The sequence below is a fragment of the Dendropsophus ebraccatus genome, chromosome 6 (genome assembly GCF_027789765.1).
Source record: "Dendropsophus ebraccatus isolate aDenEbr1 chromosome 6, aDenEbr1.pat, whole genome shotgun sequence".
In the NCBI taxonomy this organism is placed as follows: domain Eukaryota; kingdom Metazoa; phylum Chordata; class Amphibia; order Anura; family Hylidae; genus Dendropsophus; species Dendropsophus ebraccatus.
Genome location: NC_091459.1, coordinates 133,567,663 through 133,588,627, shown reverse-complemented (window position 1 = coordinate 133,588,627; position 20,965 = coordinate 133,567,663). Strand labels below are relative to the sequence as shown.

Here is a 20,965-nt window from a genome sequence, read left to right as displayed (position 1 = left end):
ATGTGGCAAATAAAATTTGGTCATTTCTTATCTATGATGATTGAATAGTAGATGGAGCAGTTTTTTTTTGTAGGTAGCTTATTTTAGTGTCAAACATATAAATTTTATTAAAGGACAAAAGTTAGCAGATATATCATATAGTGGCCTACATGGCCATCTCCAAACAATGAAAAGGTAATAACAGGAAAAATAGATCCAGTGTACCGTTACATATCATGAGGTAATACATGCATCACATAAATGACATAAAGTGGGACCAGTTATGCAAACTTAGAGAGATACATAGTAAGAAATATCCGCGACAAACTGAGAATTAAACCAAGGGGTCTAGGTCTTCTCATAGAGGGCAACCGTATCAGCACGTATGGCTGCTATCTTTTCTGAGAGCATAATTTCGTTCACCCTTATTATTATTTTCTCTAAATGGAGTTGGGATTGCTTCCAACAAGACGCTATATGGATACGTGCTGCCAGGAGAATGAATTGTGAAAGCTTAAATAGCTGGTTCGGCAACTTAGGTGGGCGGACGCCAAAAAGACAAGCTTTAGGGGTCTTAGGGTAAGTGTGTCCTATAGTTGTTCTGATTACATCTACCACTGATCCCCAGAGCGCCTGCACAATGGGACATGACCACCAAATGTGGTGCATAGTGCCATTTACCAAACAACCCCTAAAACACAGCGGAGAGACGTCTGGGTATATGGCATGAAGCCTGGCCGGTACGTAGTAAGCTCTATGGAGAACTTTAAGAGCAGTTTCTGTCAGAGAAACCTGCCAGCTACCCTTGCTAAGAAATTCACTGCTTGTCCTCCACTTGAGGGGGGATAGGGAAAAATGTAGGTCTGCCTCCCATTGTACCATATAAGGCAGTTTCACATCTATCGGTAGGGTATTAAGCATAGAATAGAGTAGAGATAACATACCAGTTCTAGAGGGGGTAAAGAGTGCTAGCCTCTCAAAAGTAGTCGGAGAAATCTCCCTAGATTTAGGCAACAGTGACCCAAAAAATGAGAAGACCTGGCGAACCCTGAACATTTTAGAAGGAGGTGCCCTAGAATAGGCCAAAAACTCATCCATGGTATACAATCGTTTGTGGCATAGGAAGTCGTAAAGCTTAGTATACTTATTGATAGTCCACCAGTGGAACGCATTACGGGACAACCCTGGTGGGAAAGAGGGGTTGCCTAACAATGGTAGCAAAGGAGATACCGGTGACTGCAGATTTTTCTTAAATCGGACCCTACGCCATAGGGCCAAAGAATATAAAACTATCTGGGCAGAGGTGTGCAATTTGGGAAGAGTAGGTGTATGGGACCACATGAGAGTAGGCAAGGTATGAGGGGCAACCAGGTCAGATTCTAATTGGACCCACTGTGGGCGACCACTAGTAACATTTACAAGCATCAGTTGCGCTAGCCTGGCTGCCTGATAATAAGTAAAGAGATGAGGAACTGACAGACCCCCCCGACCTTTTGTGTACAAACATAATCTTTTTTGCTATCCGTGGCTTACGTCCGTTCCAAATAAAGCGAAGTATATCTCTCTGTAGGCCCAATAGGTCTGAGCGAACTAGAAGTATTGGGAGACACAGAAAATGATAAAGCACCCTGGGTAACACAACCATCCTCACCGCGCTTATCCTCCCCAACCAAGACAGATGAGGAAAGTTCCATTTAGACCAGTTCGGATTGCAGAAAAGAGAGAGGGGTAGTTGGAAGAATACAAAGTGGAGAGAGAGCTAGTGAGCTTAATGCCCAAATAGGCAAGTGACTTGGGAGGGGGGGGGGGGGGACCAAAATTCAGTGACAAGAGTTTTTGCTGAGACAGGGGAACATTACAATATAGAGTCTCTGACTTCGCTTGATTGATTCGAAGGCCAGACACTTTCTCAAAGTTAGACAGGGTCTGAAAAAGATTAAGAAGGGAAACCAAGGGGTGAGTCAGTGAAAGCAGAGAATCATCGGCAAATAGATGAAGTTTATAGGAGTGGGAGGCTATGTCAACCCCTCGTATATTGGGATTGTGACGTATTGCTGCCGCCAGGGGCTCCATTGCCAGCGCGGAAAGGGCTGGTGACAATGGACACCCCTGTCGGGTGCCCCGGGAGATAGGTATTGCGGACGCACAAGAAGAAGGAAGCTTAAGAAAAGCTGAAGGAGAAGAGTATAGAAGGTGTAAAATCTTAGTGAACGTGCCTCCAAAGCCCATACGATCTAACACTCCAAAGAGGAAGGCCCAGGACAGGCTGTCAAACGCCTTCTCTATATCAAGTGCCAATAACATCATCGGCGTAGAAGAGGCGTTGGACCAGCTAATAATGTCAAGGACTTTGCGGATATTGTCCGGGGCCTGCCTCCCAGGAATGAATCCCACTTGGTCACTGCAGGTTAGATGAGGTAGAAAGGATAGAGGTGAGAATCTTAGCATCTAAATTAATTAGGGAAATAGGCCGATAGTTCGTAGAAAGGGTAGGGTCTTTATTAGGCTTGGGGATAAGGGTTATTAGAGCATCTAGAAATTCTGAAGGGACATTCTGGCGCTTGGATAAGGAGTTATAAAATGTGGCCAGAGGTTGAACTAGATGTAGTAAAAATTTCTTGTAGTACATAGCCGAAAAGCCATCCGATCCAGGCGCTTTGCCTAGCTTCAGACGGCGAATCGCTTCTGTGATCTCCTTGGCTGTGATAGGGCTATCCAACATAACCCGGTCACTCTCAGAGATAGATGCTAAAGGGAGTGAGTCTAAAAAGTGCTGAATTCTAGAGGAGGGAGGGGGGGAAGGGTCAGCATAGAGAGAAGAATAAAAAGAGTGGAAAAGTTGATAAACGCGGTCAGGGTGGGAGGTAAATAACCCAGGACGTACCTGCAATTTGTGGATGTGATTCATCCTCTGTTTCTGAGCTAACATTTTAGCTAGGAGCCGGTCCGGTTTATTAGCCCATTTATAGTATGTAGCTTGCGTCCAACGGACCGCCTTCTCTGTCCTGTGAGTAAGAACAGCGTCAAGTTGTAATTTAACATCAGAGATAGCTTTAGAGAGATAAATGGTGGGGTTACGTTGGTGTGCTATAGAGAGTCTTAGAAGTTTATTTTCTAACGTAACTTGGGCCCGATTACGCTCCCTCTTCACCCCGGTAGCTACAGAAATTAATCGGCCCCTCATGAAGGCCTTATGGGCCAACCACACCCAACAAGGGTCAGAAGACGGCACTGCATTGGCTTTGAAGTAGGACATCAGGTCATCTTGGAGCTGTTGACGTATACGGGGATTAGTCAGCAAGGAATCATTCATCCTCCACTTAAAAGGGGTGGAAAGTTTACCTATTAGATCAAATTCCGCCAACACAATGTCGTGGTCCGTCCATACCGATAGAACATGTCTGGCATAGAGCAAAGCAGGGAGGGCGGACGTAGAGGTCAGAATCCAATCTATTCTCGCGTAGTGATGATGTGTTGGGGAGAAATAGGAATAGCCTCTTGCAGTACCATTATGTTCCCTCCAAACGTCCGCAATCCCAAGCTCAAGGAAAGAGGAGGTCAAAAGACGCTGCTGTGCACCAGTACGGCGCAGAGGGGCATCGTTGGACCTGTCTAACTTGCCATTGTAGACCATATTAAAATCTCCGGCCCAGATTAGCATGTCATATTGTAATGTAGAAATATGTTTACAAAGATTAGAAAAAAAAACCAAAGGGTCATCAGTGGGAGCATAGGGGTTAATCAAACATATACGTTTCTCGTAAACAGTACCCAACAGAATCAGGTAGCGTCCTTCTGAGTCTACAATTTCTTCCTGAATTGAAAAAGGGAAGGAGTTTCGCAGGAGAAACATAACACCTCTAGTTTTAGAATGATAAGTGGCCATACGGACAGTAGAGTATTGTGGGCGAAAATATTTTGGACAGGATGTAGGGGTAAAATGGCACTCCTGGAGAGCAATGACATCAGGAGCATGTTTCAAATAATCCCGAAATGCCTTTTTACGCTTAGTGGGGGAGTTAAACCCCCTTACATTATGAGACAATACCCTACACATCTAATAAAGGGAGGGAGCAATGCTGGAGTGGAACAAACCACATTCACCAGTACAGTCTGCATAACCAGGGGAGCTTACATAAGAGAAGGACCTCTTAAAAGCAACATATACAGGAAGAAGGACTGTACATACCGGTATAGACAAAACTGGAGAAGAGAAAGGAGGAACATCAACAACAAGAAAACACAAAAAACTGACTAACATAAAACAAATAGATACCAGAAGGATTGGTGGTCTGGGACCGAACCAACCTAATCTAGATATACCCGAGGGTATAGTAGGCAACATGGTTCACCAACTGCAGCCGGCTGCGGGCCTGGTTACTACCCATACTGAGGCAAGAGGTAAAGACAAACGGCAGAAAACTGTACAGAAACTGTCGCAGACGGCTTATGTGGATACAGCGTCCTCGCCCTTACGGGCTGCTGGTCTTCTAGAGGCTGGTTTCACAGTGGTCCAGGATCTCGTAGGACGGGTCTGCCTCTGCGACAATGGTGGCGGGTCAGGGTCATCCACCGTGATGTCTTCCTTCTGCAGTGCTTCTCGTGCATCACGAAGTGTGCGGACCACATAAGTATGATTATGAATAGTAAAGTTCAGAGAAAAAGGAAAGCCCCAACGATATCTCACATTGTTCTTGACGAGGGCCAAAGTGATAGGACGCATTTGGCGTCTCCTTTCCAAAGTAGATGGCGCCAAATCTGTATAGAGACGGACTGAGGGTGGGAGATCTGGTAGGGTATCTAAATTTCTGGCAGCTGCCATTATAGGATCCCTTTGCTCTGAATAGTGGAGCTTCAGAATCACGTCCCTCGGAATATCAGCCTGGCGCGGCTTGTTAAGGGCTCTATGGATTCTGTCAATCCTAAACAGTTCCGCTGGGGAGGAGGGGAGTAGAGCTGTAAACAGGGTGGTCACTGTACCTTTAAGGTCGATGTAGGACTCAGGTAAGCCCCTTATACGTATATTCGCCCGGCGCGACCTGTTTTCCAGGTCTTCAAGCTTTAATTCCATAAGGTCCAAACGCTCACCATGTTCAATAAAGTCCAGGTGATCAGCCTCCATTGTGTCTGTAATCTCATCCAGCTTAGGTTCTGCATCGGAGACTCGCTGGCCCAGCTCTTGAACCTGGGTGGTAAATTCTGTGAGGACTTTTTGCAGTTCATGCTTAAATAGTTGTTTCATGGACCTGTACAGAGATTGTGCATCGAGCGGTTCAGTGAGAATCTCATCTCCTTCCCCCTCCTCTGCTGCCGCCAGCGTGTCCAAGATGGCGCCGGCTCCCTCCTGTGAGGCCTGCATGGACTTGAAGATGTCGGGAATAGAAGGCGAGAGACGCTGAGTAAGTCTGCCCTTTGTCTTCTTAGTTCTTGTGGACATCGTCCCCAATTGGTAGGTCAGGGTGGAATGCTCAGGAGCAGTGATACGGCGCTAAAGGAAGCCGGGTTAGCTGCAGCCGGAGCGGAGCTCACATGAGGTGCGTCCTCACTGTCGAGCTGCGCGCATGCGCCCCCCTAGGTAGCTTATTTTACAGTGTAATGCACATATACTTGGCAATGCAGTGAAGTGGAGAGTGGCATCCCATCAATGCAGTGCACTGGAGAATGGATGTGATCATTTTTGGGATCTAAAATACATATAAAAAGTGATAAAAATTTTTTACAACAATACAAACCAAAACATAATAAATAAATGCATTAACAAATAAAATATATTCATAATACTAAGAAAAGCGCTTCTAAACATAAAAAAGCAAAATATACTTATGAATGGCAAAAGCTACAGTGTGGTAGCTCAAATTTTATCGTGTTGTACTGTGTCCTAAGAAGGGAGTCATCTTCGGAAACTCTACGAAAGTCTTTTTACTTCATCATGGGGAACCAACAGAGAATAGAGTAAAGCTGCATCCATCTGTTTTGTGCCATTCCTCCAATATCCCTTATTAAAATATATGAATGAATTGACAACTGGGCGTTTCCATTACCTTTGTCAGTGGAGCCTATCCCTGCACTTTCTGACCAGTCAGGACTGTTTTGAGCTCCTCCCCGTTGGCAACAGACACAGACTTGCCAAGTTGTAGATGTATTCATACATACAACAGAAGAATTAGGCATTGGTCTAAGAATTTTTATTCCATATGGCATACAAGCATTTAAAGTGAACCTGTCATTAAAGGGAAAACCGGTGAAATTTTTTTTAAAGTATTGTATTGATCCTCAAAAGTTATACAAATTACCAATATATACTTATTACGGGAAATGCTTTTTTCCCTGCACTTACTACTGCATCAAGGCTTCACTTCCTGGATAACATGGTGATGTCACTTCCTAGATAACATGGTGATGTCACTTCCTGGATAACATGGTGATATCACGACCCGACTCCCAGAAGTGTGCGGCTGTGGCTGCTGGAGAGGATGATGGCAGGGGGATGCTCAGTGTCTCTCCAGTGCCCTGTGTCCTTCAGTGTCCCCCTGCCATCATCCTCTTCAGCAGCCACAGCCTGCACAGTTTTGGGAGTCGGGTCGTGACATCACCATTTTATCCAAGAAATGACATCACCATGTTATCCAGGAAGTGACATCACCATGTTATCCAGGAAGTGAAGCCTTGATGCAGTAGTAAGTGCAGGGAAAAAGCATTTTATAAGCATTTCCAGTAATAAGTGTATATTGGTGATTTGTATATCTTTTGGGGGGCAATACAATACTTTAAAATTTTTTGCCTGACTTCTCCTTTAATTTTATGCTGCCTGAACCATAAGTCATTAGGGCGGTCCCCAGTGGCTTCTTCCTGCCCCACCAGCCTTGATTGATAGATCGGTCTCTGGTTGTGCATAGAGAGAAATCTGTCACCAGAGGCCACACTGATGACTTGTGGTTCGGGCAGCATGAAAGTGGTAACAGATTCAGTTTTAATTTTGCAGTGTTGTAGTCGAGGTTGCAGCGGGGCTCTCACTGCATCTGCTCTTCCATAGGAATACAGCGCAATAATTAAAATTTAACAATGACTGGTATTCTAAAAAGACGTTCTGCATTGTTTATCCCTGGCTCCGATTCAGCATCCGCTGTGCCAGATACATTTCCTGGAGAAACTTCTTTGTGTATTGTTAGCGATGGCACGGGTTACACAAAGTGATGTGTTTATTTTTTATTTCCCTCTTTCCAGACAGATCTACTGCATAGACAATGCCCACGGACAGCTGGTTCGAGACCTCGACTTCAATCCCAACAAACAGTACTACTTGGCCAGTTGTGGAGATGATTGCAAAGTGAAGTTCTGGGATACCAGGAATGTTAATGAGCCGGTGAAAACACTAGAGGAACATTCTCATTGGTACGACTTGCAGGGCTTCTGTTTCACACAGTTTATTTCTGTTGTATGCAAAGCAAGCTGTTCCATTTACATCATGCCGCTTAGATATAGGCACAGATGGCGGCACAGCAAACCCAACACGTATGTCTTTAAGCAAACAATAGACTAAACACACAACGAGACGGATTAGCAGAAGGAGACGCAGTGTGTGGACATGTCTATTCGGCTTACGTGTTACATGCTACGTTACAATAATGGGTATTCAGTAGGGTTTATTTTTATTATAAATCGTTAATGCAAAAAAAAGCAGTAATTCAAATGTGAATATGACCACTTGCAGTCGGGTTGGCTACATCGGCAGTGCTAACTTGACAAGATCATGGAAAATCCCATAATGTAGTAGAAAAGAAGTTGCACTCACCCTGGATGTCTACTTAAACTTTATTTCTCATATTGCAAAACGGACATGGTGTGGACAAGAAGACAGCCTGTTTCACGCTCTAGGCGCTTCTACGGACCTCCCCCTGTAGAAGCACCTAGAGCGTGAAACAGGCTCACTTCTTGTCCGCACCATGTCCGTTTTGCAATATGAGAAATAAAGTTTAAGAAGACATCCAGGGTGAATGCAACTTCTTTTCTACTACATTGTTGGATTTTTTTTTTATTAAAAAGTCAGTTCAGATTATTGTACTTATGGTTTACATTGTATCTTTTATGGGGAGGATGAGTATATATAGTGACCAGGGTGCTTACTCTTGTTACCCTCATACTCATCGATGGCCTTTTCTTTGTGGATAACCAATGTAAGAACCCTGCTCACTCATCCTATATAAAAACATCCTATATAAAAACATAGATATAGGTACACAAATCATAAGCACATGACTAATGTAGCCTCCAACTTGGTTTTGAGTATTTAGGATGAGAGTATTTATCAAAGGGGTACTCCAACGAAAATCTTTTTCTTTCAAGCCAACTGGTGTCAGAAAGTTATATATGTCATTAAAGGGGTACTCCGGGCTGGGGGGGGTATTTTGGAGGATCGCCGTGGAGGTTGTGCAAATTGAATCCAGAGGTCACTTACCTCCCCCATTCCAGCGCCGGTGTCCAGATCGCGCTGCCCAGTACTCCCGTCCCGCGGCCGTTTCCTGGTCAGAGCTGCCACATGAGACATGATGTCTCAAGGCAGGTCTGCCAATCAGCGGCAATAGCAGGCTCCCGCTGCATGGCAGAGCTGCCTTGAAACGTCACGTCTCATGTGCAAGCTCTGACCAGGAAGCCCCCTCCCCGGCGATCCTCAAAAATACCCCGCGACCCGGAGTACCCCTTTAATATCCCTGGTGGTGGGTCCTACTCTGCACCTATTTTCAGATTAAAAGAGTTGTTCACAAAAAAAAAAAAAATCTTTCAAAGCAACTGGTGCCAGAAAGTGCCAGAGATTTGTAATTTACTTCTATTTAAAAATCTCAAGTCTTTCAGTACTTATCAGCTGCTGTATGCCCTGCAGGAAGTGGTGTATTCTTTCCAGTCTGACAGTGCTATTTCCACCTCTGTCCATGTCAGGAACTGTCGAGAGCAGGAGCAAATCTCCATAGAAAACCCTCACCTGCTCTGGACAGTTCCTGACATGGACAGAGGTGGCAGCAGAGAGCACTGTGTCAGACTGGAAAGAATACACCACTTCCTGCAGGGCATACAGCAGCTGATAAGTACTGTATGGGAAGAACTTGAGATTTTTAAAGTAAAAGTAAATTACAAATCTGTATAACCTTTTGAAACCAGTTGATATGAAAGAAAGAAGATTTTAGCTGGATAACCCCTTTAATGGTTCTGTAAAGAGATCATTTCATCATATTTGAGCACCATAGCACTGGGGAACTGAGCCACAGAGCCAGCTCCATTCAAGCCCATGGTCTGGTAAAACCGGGGCACCGTTAGGAGCATTGCCCCGCCCCGTAGCACCGTTCCATAATCAATGGAGTGGTCCAGCCGGGGTCGGATAGACACTATGGCGGCCTACCGGACGTGGAGCAAACTACTAACTGCACCGGTATGGCACCAAGGAAGGAGGTAAGAGAAGTACCTTCCTCCTCGGCGTCTCCTGTGCAATAGGGACATATCAGCAGGTTGGATTAGTCTAACCTGCTTAAGGTTCCCCTTTAATATTATATGGAATATACTAAAAGAATGGGTAGCAGATGGAGGGAATCAGTCTCTCCCATTTTCTTTTCTCATATAAGCCGGGGAGTGTGCTAAAGAGGGTAAAGATTTCATGATGACAAAGGTCGGAAACATTTTATATTTTGCCAGGAATTTTATTTTATGAACAATTTAAATCTTGAGTACTTGCCGTCCACCGAGGTCCAGTGATCACAAAGAACGGTTACCTAAGAAATAGAACTATTATTCTCTTATATTCTTTTTCTTTTTATTCTAAATCGGAATAATGTGATGGAGTGAACTCTCCAGGACACAATCAATTATGTCAATTTACAATTCATTATCTCATACAGAATATGAATTTTTTATAAACTTGTGGATCGGTAACATATCACCTTTGTTTTTCATCGGGTTGTTGTCACTTTCCAGATTCACTAAAAAGATCATAAATAGCATAAATGTCAACATTAAAAATAAAAGTGGCGGAATAAAAAAAAGGAGAATATTGTCTTTCCCCTGATCCTAAAAAGGGGCGGCTGACTTGTATTGTAGCTTTTATGCTCTTCCAAGATACGTGTGATAATATTATTGGGGTTATTTCTAATATCTGAGGATTCAGTCATTCCTTCCATAGACGTTAGCAGATAATGTGTTTGTATTGAAGGTCAAAATGGACGACTCCCCAGAGCCTTGTACAGCCGGGGGTTTCTATGGAAACCTCACACAGTTGAGTGTAAGAAAAATATTTTTACCACATGTCATACTATGGATTTTTTTTATTTTTACTTTTTTTTTTTTTTTTCCTTTTTGAAGAATAGGGTTGCTGCGAACAGATAAATAAGCCATGTTTCTGGATGACAAATAAGCAAAACTGGTTATTTTTCATTACTTTTTTCTAGTTATTTAGGAACTGTGTACTATCAAAAAATATTTTACCAAAATTTGATACGGTGAATATTGCACACACTGTACAATCACTTACTATACAGTTGCTAGCCCTAGTAGGAGATAGCAACTCAACAAGTTTACCAACCTTAAAATTTTGAGCAATGTTTTTTACTATGGAGAAAAACTGGGTGATGTAAAGAAGACCTACAAAACTCTGGGGAAATACGATGTTCACACAACGGCCATCTTCAATGCACTATGTGAACCGTCCGTTGTTTGCATTGACTTCAATGCAACACATTACCCTATCACAATTCATTCTGAATGAAAATTATGGAACAAGCTAGATCTGTTGCATCCGTAATGCCATCTGGTTGGTTTATAAGGGGCATGATGTCTGACCTGCGGATTATTTTAGTTATTGCATCCAACTGTTCTGGTCTGGTTTAACCACACGGATGGCACTTATGCCAGGGATGGGAACCAGGGCAACAGTGGTTGTCACTATATGTCCATACCACCTGTTGATTCTTCTTTATGAGGAAACAACACAGACCTCTCAGTGCACCAGCCAGCGACCAGCTCTGTACGAGTGACAACAACCCTGAAATAGATGTCTCTAATGGGGTCACTTTTACTTTTGGGAGAATTCTGGGTTTGTTTGGTAAATACGCACTTATGCCGTAAGACTTCCTAAGGTAGTCAAGAACTGACCTGAAGGGAAGCTACCTCTAGAGTACCTTGCATATCCGGCTTCCCAGAATTCCCAGTGGATTGGCAATGAATGGTATTAAGTAGAGATGAGCAAAGCGAATTTCCGCCAATTCGTTAGGAAATTCGCCAAAGAACAAAATGGCCGCAGCCGTCTAGAGGATCACTGGGCGGGAGAAAGTGATTACCTATAATCCCTAGTGCCCGTCCAATCAGCTGCAGGCCCCTCTGTGATGTCAGCCCCTCCCCCTCTATATAAGGAGGTTCGGTAATGGAGGCGGCCAGTCGGCTGTTTGTGGAGGAGAGAGCAGGATGGCAGCAGGCAGTAACAGCAGAGCAGGGAGAGACTAACAGAGCAATATAGGGACAGAGAGGAGAGGATGGCCGAAATTGGATGATTGACTGGCTGAATGATATATTTTTTTTTTATTGTGATTTTCCAATTTTTGACAATTGTACAACAACATGCTTTAACAAATTCACCCTCTGTAATAGTCCCAGTATTGTAGCTACTATGGTTTTGGCTGAAATTTGTTAAGATTTGATTTGCGAATCTTAACAAGTTTGACCGAAAATTTGTGAAGCTGGCCAAGCGAATTTCTGGCTGTTTCGTTCATCGCTAGTATTAAGTCTGCACACATTTTTGGCCCTTTCCACAATCCCCACCCTCCATCTAGGGCCATTATTGGGGTTGTGTCATCTAGAACCTTCATAGGTTTGAGGTCACTATATTGTGACTAGTAAAAGGCGTAACTCTTGGCAGTATTCCACGTTGGCTGCCATCATTGGCATTGTAACTTTGTAATTCTGCTTATTAGAGTAAATATTTTCTTATTTCAGGGTTTGGAGCGTCAGGTACAACCATTCCCATGATCAGCTGGTCTTGACAGGGAGCAGCGACAGTCGTGTAATCCTGTCCAACATGGTCTCCATTTCTTCTGAGCCATTCGGACATCTTGTCGATGATGATGACTTAAGTGACCAAGAGGACACTCAACACGAAGAGAAGTATGTTACTATACAAGGTTACCAAATGCTTGTGCTTTACAGTTCTGATTGTAGGATAGTTCTCTGCCCCCTTTACAAGACATTCAAGGGGTATACCCATCTGGAACAATTATAGCTTATCCCAGGATATGCCAATAATATCCCTGTTGGTGCATCCTACTTTGCACCTATTTTCAGATTAAAGGGGTTGTTCACCAGAAAAAAAAATTTTTTCAAAGCAACTGGTGCCAGAAAGTTCCAGTGATTTGTAATTTACTTCTATTAAAAAATCTCCAGTTTTCCAATACTTATCAGCTGCTATATGTCCTGCAGGAAGTGGTGTATTCTTTCCAGTCTGACACAGTGCTCTCTGCTGCCACCTCTGTCCATGTCAGGAACTGTCCAGAGCAGGAGAAGTTTTATATAGGGATTTGCTACTGCTCTGGGCAGTTCCTGACATGGACAGAAATGGCAGCAGAGAGTGCTGTGTCAGACTGAAAAGAATACACCACTTCCTGCTGGACATACAGCAGCTGATAAGTACAAGAAGAGTTGAGATTTTTAAATAGAAGTGAATTACAAATCTATATATATTTTTGAAACCAGTTGATTTGAATAGAGGTAAATTACAGATATCTGACATTTTCTGGCACCTATTGATTTTAAATAAAAAAGATTTTAGTGAACTACCCCTTTAAGGGCCCCCTGGCCCCCTGTGGTCTGGAACCCAAAAATAGCCTAATACAGTGATTTTCTGCTTTGACTTTGATATGCCATAAGTGTCCTAGATGGATATGTCAATTCTTTGGGCGGATTCCGCTAGAGAAATCCCATAAAACTCATTGGGGCTCTGAATTTCCGCTTTCCACACGCACTTCGCTTGAATTCTGTTTGAATTCCGTACCTGTTCCCCCAGAGCTGAAGAAGAGGAGATTTCAAGCAGAAAACATTTCCTCTTCAATTCCTTGTGTGAACACACCCTGTTGCGCGGTATTGTGAAAAATTATATTAAAATCGAATTAGAAAAAGAGAGTTTTCCTATGTTAAATATAGAGGGAGATTTATCAAACATGCTGTAAAGTGAAACTGGCTCAGTTGCCCCTAGCAACCAATCAGATTCCACCTTTCATTTTCCAAAGAGTCTGTGAGGACTGAAAGGTGGAATCTGATTGGTTGCTAGGGGCGACTGAGCCAGTTTCACTTTACACCATGTTTAATAACTCTCCCCTATAGTGTTTCTCTGTAACCCTGTAACAGAACATATCTGGCCTGATTTTGATCGGTGCCGGTTATATGCAATAGCGATGGCATCATCTGATGTAAATCCGAATAATCGTGGCCTCAGACAGGAGGTAAATCCTGACACGTAAGGGCTGTGATAAAGTGTTCCTTGAAAAGATTCAATCTCTGCTAATGTCAAGAGAAGCGGAGATTTAGGTGAGAGCGTAAGACGCTGCCTGTGTACAAAGCGGCCCATTTCACAGAGTTTTAATATGGGAACAGCTCTAAGCCACTATAAAACCCCAGAACCACCATGTTCCTACAAAAGCTTCCGAAAGAAAGGCGTCCGAGACAAAGCATGGCAGACAATTTCACACCGTATTAAACATGCGCATTTTACCGTAATGCTGGGAGCCTAAATAACATCAATGATCGCATGCTGGAAAAGTATTTGTCTTACTTCCCTCAACTGCTTCTAATAGTGCCACCCTTTAACTAGGACAAAATGGCCGACCAGCCATTTTGTGACAGGTCTACAGCAGTGTCCTGGGCCATGGTACATGTAATAATGAGTTTTCTGAATTGTACCCATTGGTAAAAATAGACAAGGCTTTAAAGGGGTAAAGTTATACAGATCTGTAGATGTCTTCTATTTAAAAATCTCAAGTCTTCCAGTACTTACCAGCTGCTGTATGTCCTGCAGGAAGGGGTGTATTCTCTCTAGTCTGACACAGTGCTCTCTGCTGCCACCTCTGTCCATGTCAGGAACTGTCCAGAGCAGCAGCAAATCCCCATAGAAAACCTCTCCAGGTCCAAGGAGGTGGCAGCAGAGAGCACTGTGTCAGACTGAAAGAAAACACCACTTCCTGCAGGACATACAGCAGCTGATAAGTACTGGAAGACTTGAGATTTAAATGGAAGAAAATTACAATTGCTTGTCTTTTAACCTTCTCCAGCTCTCCTATATCATTGTATGACCTACCTGCTATGTTAAAGATGTCTTCCTACAAGGGATTGAGGGGCGATATTACAATGGGAATTGCTTTTGCAGCTGCCGCCTGACACTGAGGAATTCTAAAGCTAAAAATGATGAGAAAACAACAGGACTTCGTGGATAGATCAAATGTGAATGGACTCCTTGTGGCTAACAATAAGCAGCTGCATAGCCCAAGTGTCACGTCCTTACAGATTGTCATCGTGTACACAAATTAGCCATATAATACAGCCATAGGGATTTCTTTATCAAGTAGAGCATACATTTGTGTATGTTGTCACAGCGGAGCTATTTGTGGAGTGCTGGGATTTTCTCATCTTTGTTTGCCTAACAAGATATCCACGGAACCAGGACATTAATGTTCCTGCCCCCGGCTGCTTATGGTTAGATGTACGGGTGAGCCAACTTGCCAAAAATGTTTGGGTTTTGCACGAACCCCAACATTCGGTCTTTGAATCCTGCTGCCTGAAGTTGGATGCAGCCCAAGGACTGCCTGGAAATACATATACAGCCATGTTTTCCAGGCAGTTGCTGAACCCAAACGTTCGGCAAGTTGACTCTTCTCTTTTTATATGGACTGTGTATATTATTAACTTGGGTGTTGGGTATTCCCACCTCATAAAGATGTTTTATCGGCCCCGTCCAGCCTGTTTTTGCGCCAGACAGAGGTGGTCGGGAAGCAAAAACAGTCGAAGGGTCGAAATAATGCAATTAGCATAACTCCCATTGACCTTAATGGGAGTTAAGCAAATGGCAACGCCTGAGCTAAACTGTATATGGCTCTTCAACAACTGCTGGTGGCTGCAGCTAGGGATCCCGGCCGGAGCGTATATCATGTGTATACGCTCCGGCCAGGATCCCTAGCGGCGCCACAAACAACTGACATGTCAGTTTTCTGCTGCCGCTATTCAGTGAATAGCGGCCGTAGAAAACCCTATCAGTGCAGACTATGGAGCGAACGGCTCCGGGACGTGAAATTTACTACGGATACGTTATGTGTGAACCCACCCTTAAACAGTTTTCTTGGTCGTAAACTTTGAACTTTGACAACACAGCTGTGTATGCACTAACCTTCCCTGGGCTTATGTACTTGTCACCTTTTAACAAATGTTGCATAAATAAGTTAAGTGAACACGATAAATTTTATTTAAAAAGAAAAACATTTTTTGTAATCTAGTCTAATGTCCTCCTCCTATAAATAAATGACAGCTCATTTTGATATGAAATAGCCCATTGGCTCACCAAGGACTCCCAGCCCATAGTAGCTGCAGACAGTGGTGTGAATGTAACCAAAGAGTTGTATCTCTGTTGGATACCCAGCTTATAGTGCTCACTACTGCTCCATAATGTTCTTCATGCTGCTGTTTATTCTGAGGGTTTGCTACAGAGATACAGGGATGTAGCATCACCTCTTTTATGTGTACAGTGTAGGTGAGACATTGTAGGGGTTAACCTCTACCCAATATCCAGCCTGAACAAAAGAACTGGCAACAAATTGGCGTATACAATGTAATAGCAATGAAAATATAACAGTATAATGGCAAGAGTTTTGATGAGTCGAGTCCGGGTGCCAGGACCCTCACCAGTTGTTATCGTTAGCGGAGAGAAGTGCTCAGCGAAGTGCAGCTCTCCCCATCTTAGTCCCCGTTTCCTCATTTATTTTTACCGAGCTGAGGGCAGAGATCAATGTGATTTGGCAGCACATATTATTATAAAGCCTCATTCAGATGAACAACCTCTTTACGTTTTAAACTTTTTATTGAATGTTATAATAAAAAAAGCAAAATGAAGCAAATCTGTTTAAAGGTTGTTTAGTCACATAATAGAAATTAATCGACCATATATATATTTAATATGTATACCCAAGTAATGGAAGCTATTCAGCATAATAAGGGAAAAAGCAATAAACATCATGGTGACATATTTTCTTGTCATAACCCTATAGAACACAAAAGTACTGCTAGTTCTCATCACATAACTATCACATTAAGGGAACTCTATTAAAAGCAGGAGGATGAATCGAGGGCAGTTTGTAATCGTAAAGAAAAAAACATTGGATGAAGAAGGAGAACTGGCCACCTTCTTCCACCTCCAAGTGAATTCAGCTGTCCTCTTAGGCTCCTATTCCACGGGCCGATGGGGGCCCGATCAATAATGTAAACGAGCGCCGATCTGCTAGATCGGCGTTCGTTTACTGGGCCTATTACACGGCCCAATAATCGTTTAGCGAGGGCTGCAGGGACATCGTTACCGATATCTTTGCAGCCCTTGTCATCATAATTTACCTAAACATGTCACAGGTCTTCTCCTGCTTTCCTTTTTCCTCCTGGTCCCGCGTGCAGCAGCAGCTTAGGTGCGGCCTTTCTTAGCTGACAGACTGCTCAGCCAATCACTGGCCGCGGCGGTCCTGGCCAGTGATTGGCTGAGCGGTCTGTCAGCTAAGACCGGCCACACCGAAGCTGCTGCTGCGTGCAGGACTGGGAGGAAGAAGGAGCGCAGGAGAAGACCTGCAACATGCTTAGGTAATGTAATGGAAATGACACGATCATCAACTGATCATTGTCTCTACTTTACAGAGTGATAATCAACTAAATCGGGACGATTTGGCTGATTATCTCTCTGTGGAATAGGCCCCTTAGGCTTGTGTTCACACAGTTTTTAGGCTAATTAAAAAAAAACATCAGAAGTTTTGAGACTTTTAAATTTTTTTAAATATATTTTTAGATTTAAAAAACAAAACAAAAAAAAACAAACAGGTTTTTACATCCCAAAATATACACCACTACTTCCATAGACTTGTCCTCTGTGATGAAATGTTCAAGGACAGCCTTTAGGGTACAAACCCACTTGCCGGATCTGCAGCGAGTCTCCATGCTGCGTTTTTGCAGCGAGACTCGCTGCAGATCCCAGCCCTATATTTTCATTAGCAGAGAAACTGGCAGCAGGGATGTACATCCCTGCTGCGATTTTGTCTGCAGCCCTCCCCATTAACCCCCTAGCCGCCGGACATTATACATTACCGGGTCCCCGTTCCTGCTTGCTTCGGGGCTCCCGGTGTCTTCACGGCCCGCCCGGCCAATCAGTGCGCTGCGGCGGGGCAGCGCACTGATTGGCCGGGCGGAACGTGCCGGGTGCCGCCGAAGCAAGCAGGAGCGGGGACCTGGTAATGTATATCCTGCCCTCCGCACGGGCCCCCCCGCAGCCCCCGGCCGTACGATCGCCCCCCGCACCCCCCGGCGATCATGCGTCCAGGGGTGTGCGGGGGGCGATCATGCGGCCGCTCCTGCTTGTTTCGGCGGCTCCCGGCACGTTCCGCCCGGCCAATCAGTGCGCTGCCCCGCCACAGCGCACTGATTGGGCGGGCAGGCCGTAAAGACACCGGGAGCCCTGAAGCAAGCAGGAACGGGGACCCGGTAATGTATAATGTCCGGCGGCTAGGGGGTTAATGGGGAGGGCTGCAGACAAAATCGCAGCAGGGATGTACATCCCTGCTGCGAGTTTCTTTGCTAATGAAAGTATAGGGCTGGGATCTGCAGCGAGTCTCGCTGCAAAAACGCAGCAAGGAGACTCGCTGCAGATCCGGCAAGTGGGTTTGTATCCAAATCTAGTTTTTTTTTTTTTTTTTTATAACTCACCTTCTAGCATTGGGTTCCATAATTTTATTATTTGTTTGACTTTCTGTACTTTCAACTGAATTTTCAGATAGGTGAGGTCTTTATTGAAAAATGAGTGGGGGAGGAAGGAGGCGTGCATGCTGCAGCTCTGCACTGCCTCCATGGCACTTTGGCTCAGAAGAAAAACATAATTTTATTAATTTACATAACTTTAAACCTCCCTTGTATAAACATATATCTATTCTAAGATAATAAGAAAGGGAATACTAAAAGGACAGATTAGATGGACCAAGTGGTCCTTTGCTGCTGACAATCTTCTATGTTTCTAACCATCAATTACGAGGCGGGTATAGTTTGTTTTACCTCCTTTACTGCTGTTAGCAGCTATGAGCATGATATAGAGCTTACTGATTTCCTTTAAATCGTCCAAGTTGTTTTGGTACAATAGCGGGCCTGATAGACTAGATAATTTCTCTAGTATGTTAAAGGGGTACTACGAGCCAAAAAAAAAAAAAATCAAATTAACTGCTGTCAGAAATTATACATATTCGTAAAATATTTCTATAAAAAAAAATCTTAAGTCTTACAGTACTTATCAGCTGCTGTATGTCCTGCAGGAAGTGGTGTATGACACAGTGCTCTCTGCTGTCACCTCTGTCCATGTCAGGAACTGTCCAGAGCAGGAGAGGTTTTCTATGGGGATTTGCTCCTGCACTGGACAGTTCCTGACATGGACAGAGGTGGCAGCAGAGAGCACTGTGTCAGACTGGAAAGAATACACTACTTCCTGCAGGACATACAGCAAGGGTTGCATTTTTTGTAGAAATAATTTACAAATTTGTATAACTTTGATATCAGTTGATTTGAAAACATTTTTTCTCCCTGGGGGAGGACTTAGAGGTCAAGGAGAAGATAATATCTTCAAAAAGACACGATGAAGGACAAAAATCCTATGGCTAGTATAAAAAGGAAACGACTGTGACAAATTCCACGACAAATGGTAAGTAATACAAATGCAATGCCTTTGGACTTCACTTTGACCATCAGATGAGAGCAAAGAATATCTAAAGGGGTTAATAATTTATTGCCAAAACCCAGTTTCCCAAGAATATAGTTACGGTATTCCCAAGTGACAGCATCAAAGGCTGTGTGTAAGTGTAATTTTAAAAGCATACTTTCCGGGCAGGAGCTCCATCCTAGTTTGATTGTGTGACTGAGATAAGATGGATAAGTCTGTGTTTGATCTTGAGCATGTCTATCCGGTCCAAAACCGGCTTCATCTGGGTGAATCTATCCCTCCAGAAAGCCAGTCGATAACTTCATATCTGTGTTTAATAACGCTATCGGTCTGACGTTATGGCAGTCTCTGTGATGTTTGCCCCCCCCCCCAAAAAAAAGTACTCTTCTTCTTTTTCTTTTTCTTCTTCTTTTTCTTTTTCTTCTTCTTTTTCTTTTTCTTATTCTTCTTCTTTTTCTTATTCTTCTTCTTTTTCTTCTTCCTCTTCTTCCTCCTCTTCTTATTCTCCTTCTTCTTCCTCTTCTTCTTTTAAATTTTTTAATGGTTTCTGTAGTCTATGATTATATTTTTGAAAACTTTTTAGCCATTCTTCCTCCTAATAAACAGGTTAAATGAATTTGCTCCTCATGAATACAAGACAATGGCTATAAACTATCGACGACCTCAGGATGTCCCGACAACGTTCGCCGCTTTCTGTCATTTCTCTTTTTTGCGTGGTTATAATTACACGTTCGACAAATACGTGACATTTTATTTCTCCCTTTCAGCTAATTGTATTTTTTTTTTTTTTTGTTTCCCTCTTAGAACAAAAGAGCCTCTTCAGGACAGTATAATAGCCACCTATGAAGAGCATGAAGACAGTGTGTACGCCGTGGAATGGTCCTCCGCAGACCCCTGGCTCTTTGCTTCCTTAAGTTATGATGGAAGGCTGGTTATTAACCGAGTTCCAAGAGCACTCAAATATAACATACTGCTGTAATTTGTTCGTTTGTTTGAGCTGAAGTGATTGCATGTCACTGACAGCTTATTTCCTGTAATTTGGGGACTCGAGAGAGACGGCCATCTGAAATATGTTATTATATTTGTTTATTGTAGAGCTTTGTAATAAATGACCAAATCTTAGGCCTGGCCTGACCTTTTTTAGATTGTTCTGTCCAGACACTAGGATACCGTATCCTAATGAAATAGATGTCAGCTGAAGACTGTCATCTGGAAATTTGCGCTTTTATTGGAAACCGAGTGCTGAACAGCTGGGATATGTTGGTGTGTCACAGAGAAACTTTTTTTTTTTTGTCTGTAGAAAATACAGAAAAGTTATAGTAGCTATATCCTGGTTCAAAAAATATACCCTATATTGCTTAAAGGGGAAAGATTTAACCCTGTTTAAAAAAAACTCCTGACATCTCATAGTGACATGTCAGAAGTTTGTATCACTCTGGGTCCGGCTGCTGGGAACCCCGCCGATCGCTAGAAAAAAGGAGCAGACACGCTCAGCAGTCCACGCTGTGTCCCTTCTTCTCTGCTATTAACTTATAATTGGAGCCAATGGAACTTCCTGTAGACGGAATAACTGGAAGTTTCATAGGCTCCCATTATGATTCCATAGACTGCTTATATTAGCAGTTATAGCAGAGATGAAAGGGCAGAGCATGCGCTACTACTGCATGTGTCTGCCACTTTATTCTAGTTATCGGTGGGGGTGTATTTTTCATTAAACAGCTCCTGTTTTTGCAGGTTTGCAATAATGGCCGTTGTTTAATGACAGCGGCCGATTACTTTGCAGCCTATGGAACCACGGCCGTAGTGTATTCACACTATACAAACTATGGCCGGGGTTGCATGTGGCCGCACAGAAAACTGTCATGTCTATTTTGTGCGGCTGCTATTCAGTGAATAGCGGCTGCACAAAATAGACTGTGCACACATTGTAAAGTACAGCTCCCGGCCGTACTTTACAATGTGTTTTATGGCTAATTGGAGTGTGGGCACACCCAAATGTGTCCGCATACCAATTAAGATAAA

General features: G+C 43.5%; 1 protein-coding gene across 5 annotated transcripts in view; it reads left to right on the top strand.

The window, feature by feature from the left end:
* Window positions 1-20,065, top strand: part of EIPR1 (EARP complex and GARP complex interacting protein 1) — a 165,245-nt gene extending 145,180 nt beyond the window's left edge. For all 5 annotated transcript variants that reach the window (XM_069973049.1, XM_069973050.1, XM_069973052.1 and 2 more), the window contains 3 exons: window positions 7,204-7,371; window positions 11,950-12,117; window positions 19,748-20,065. In XM_069973049.1, coding sequence (XP_069829150.1) covers window positions 7,204-7,371; window positions 11,950-12,117; window positions 19,748-19,922 — 511 coding nt within the window. In that variant the 3' untranslated portion in view covers window positions 19,923-20,065. The remainder of the gene's footprint in view (window positions 1-7,203; window positions 7,372-11,949; window positions 12,118-19,747) is intronic.
* Window positions 20,066-20,965: the final 900 nt, after the last annotated feature.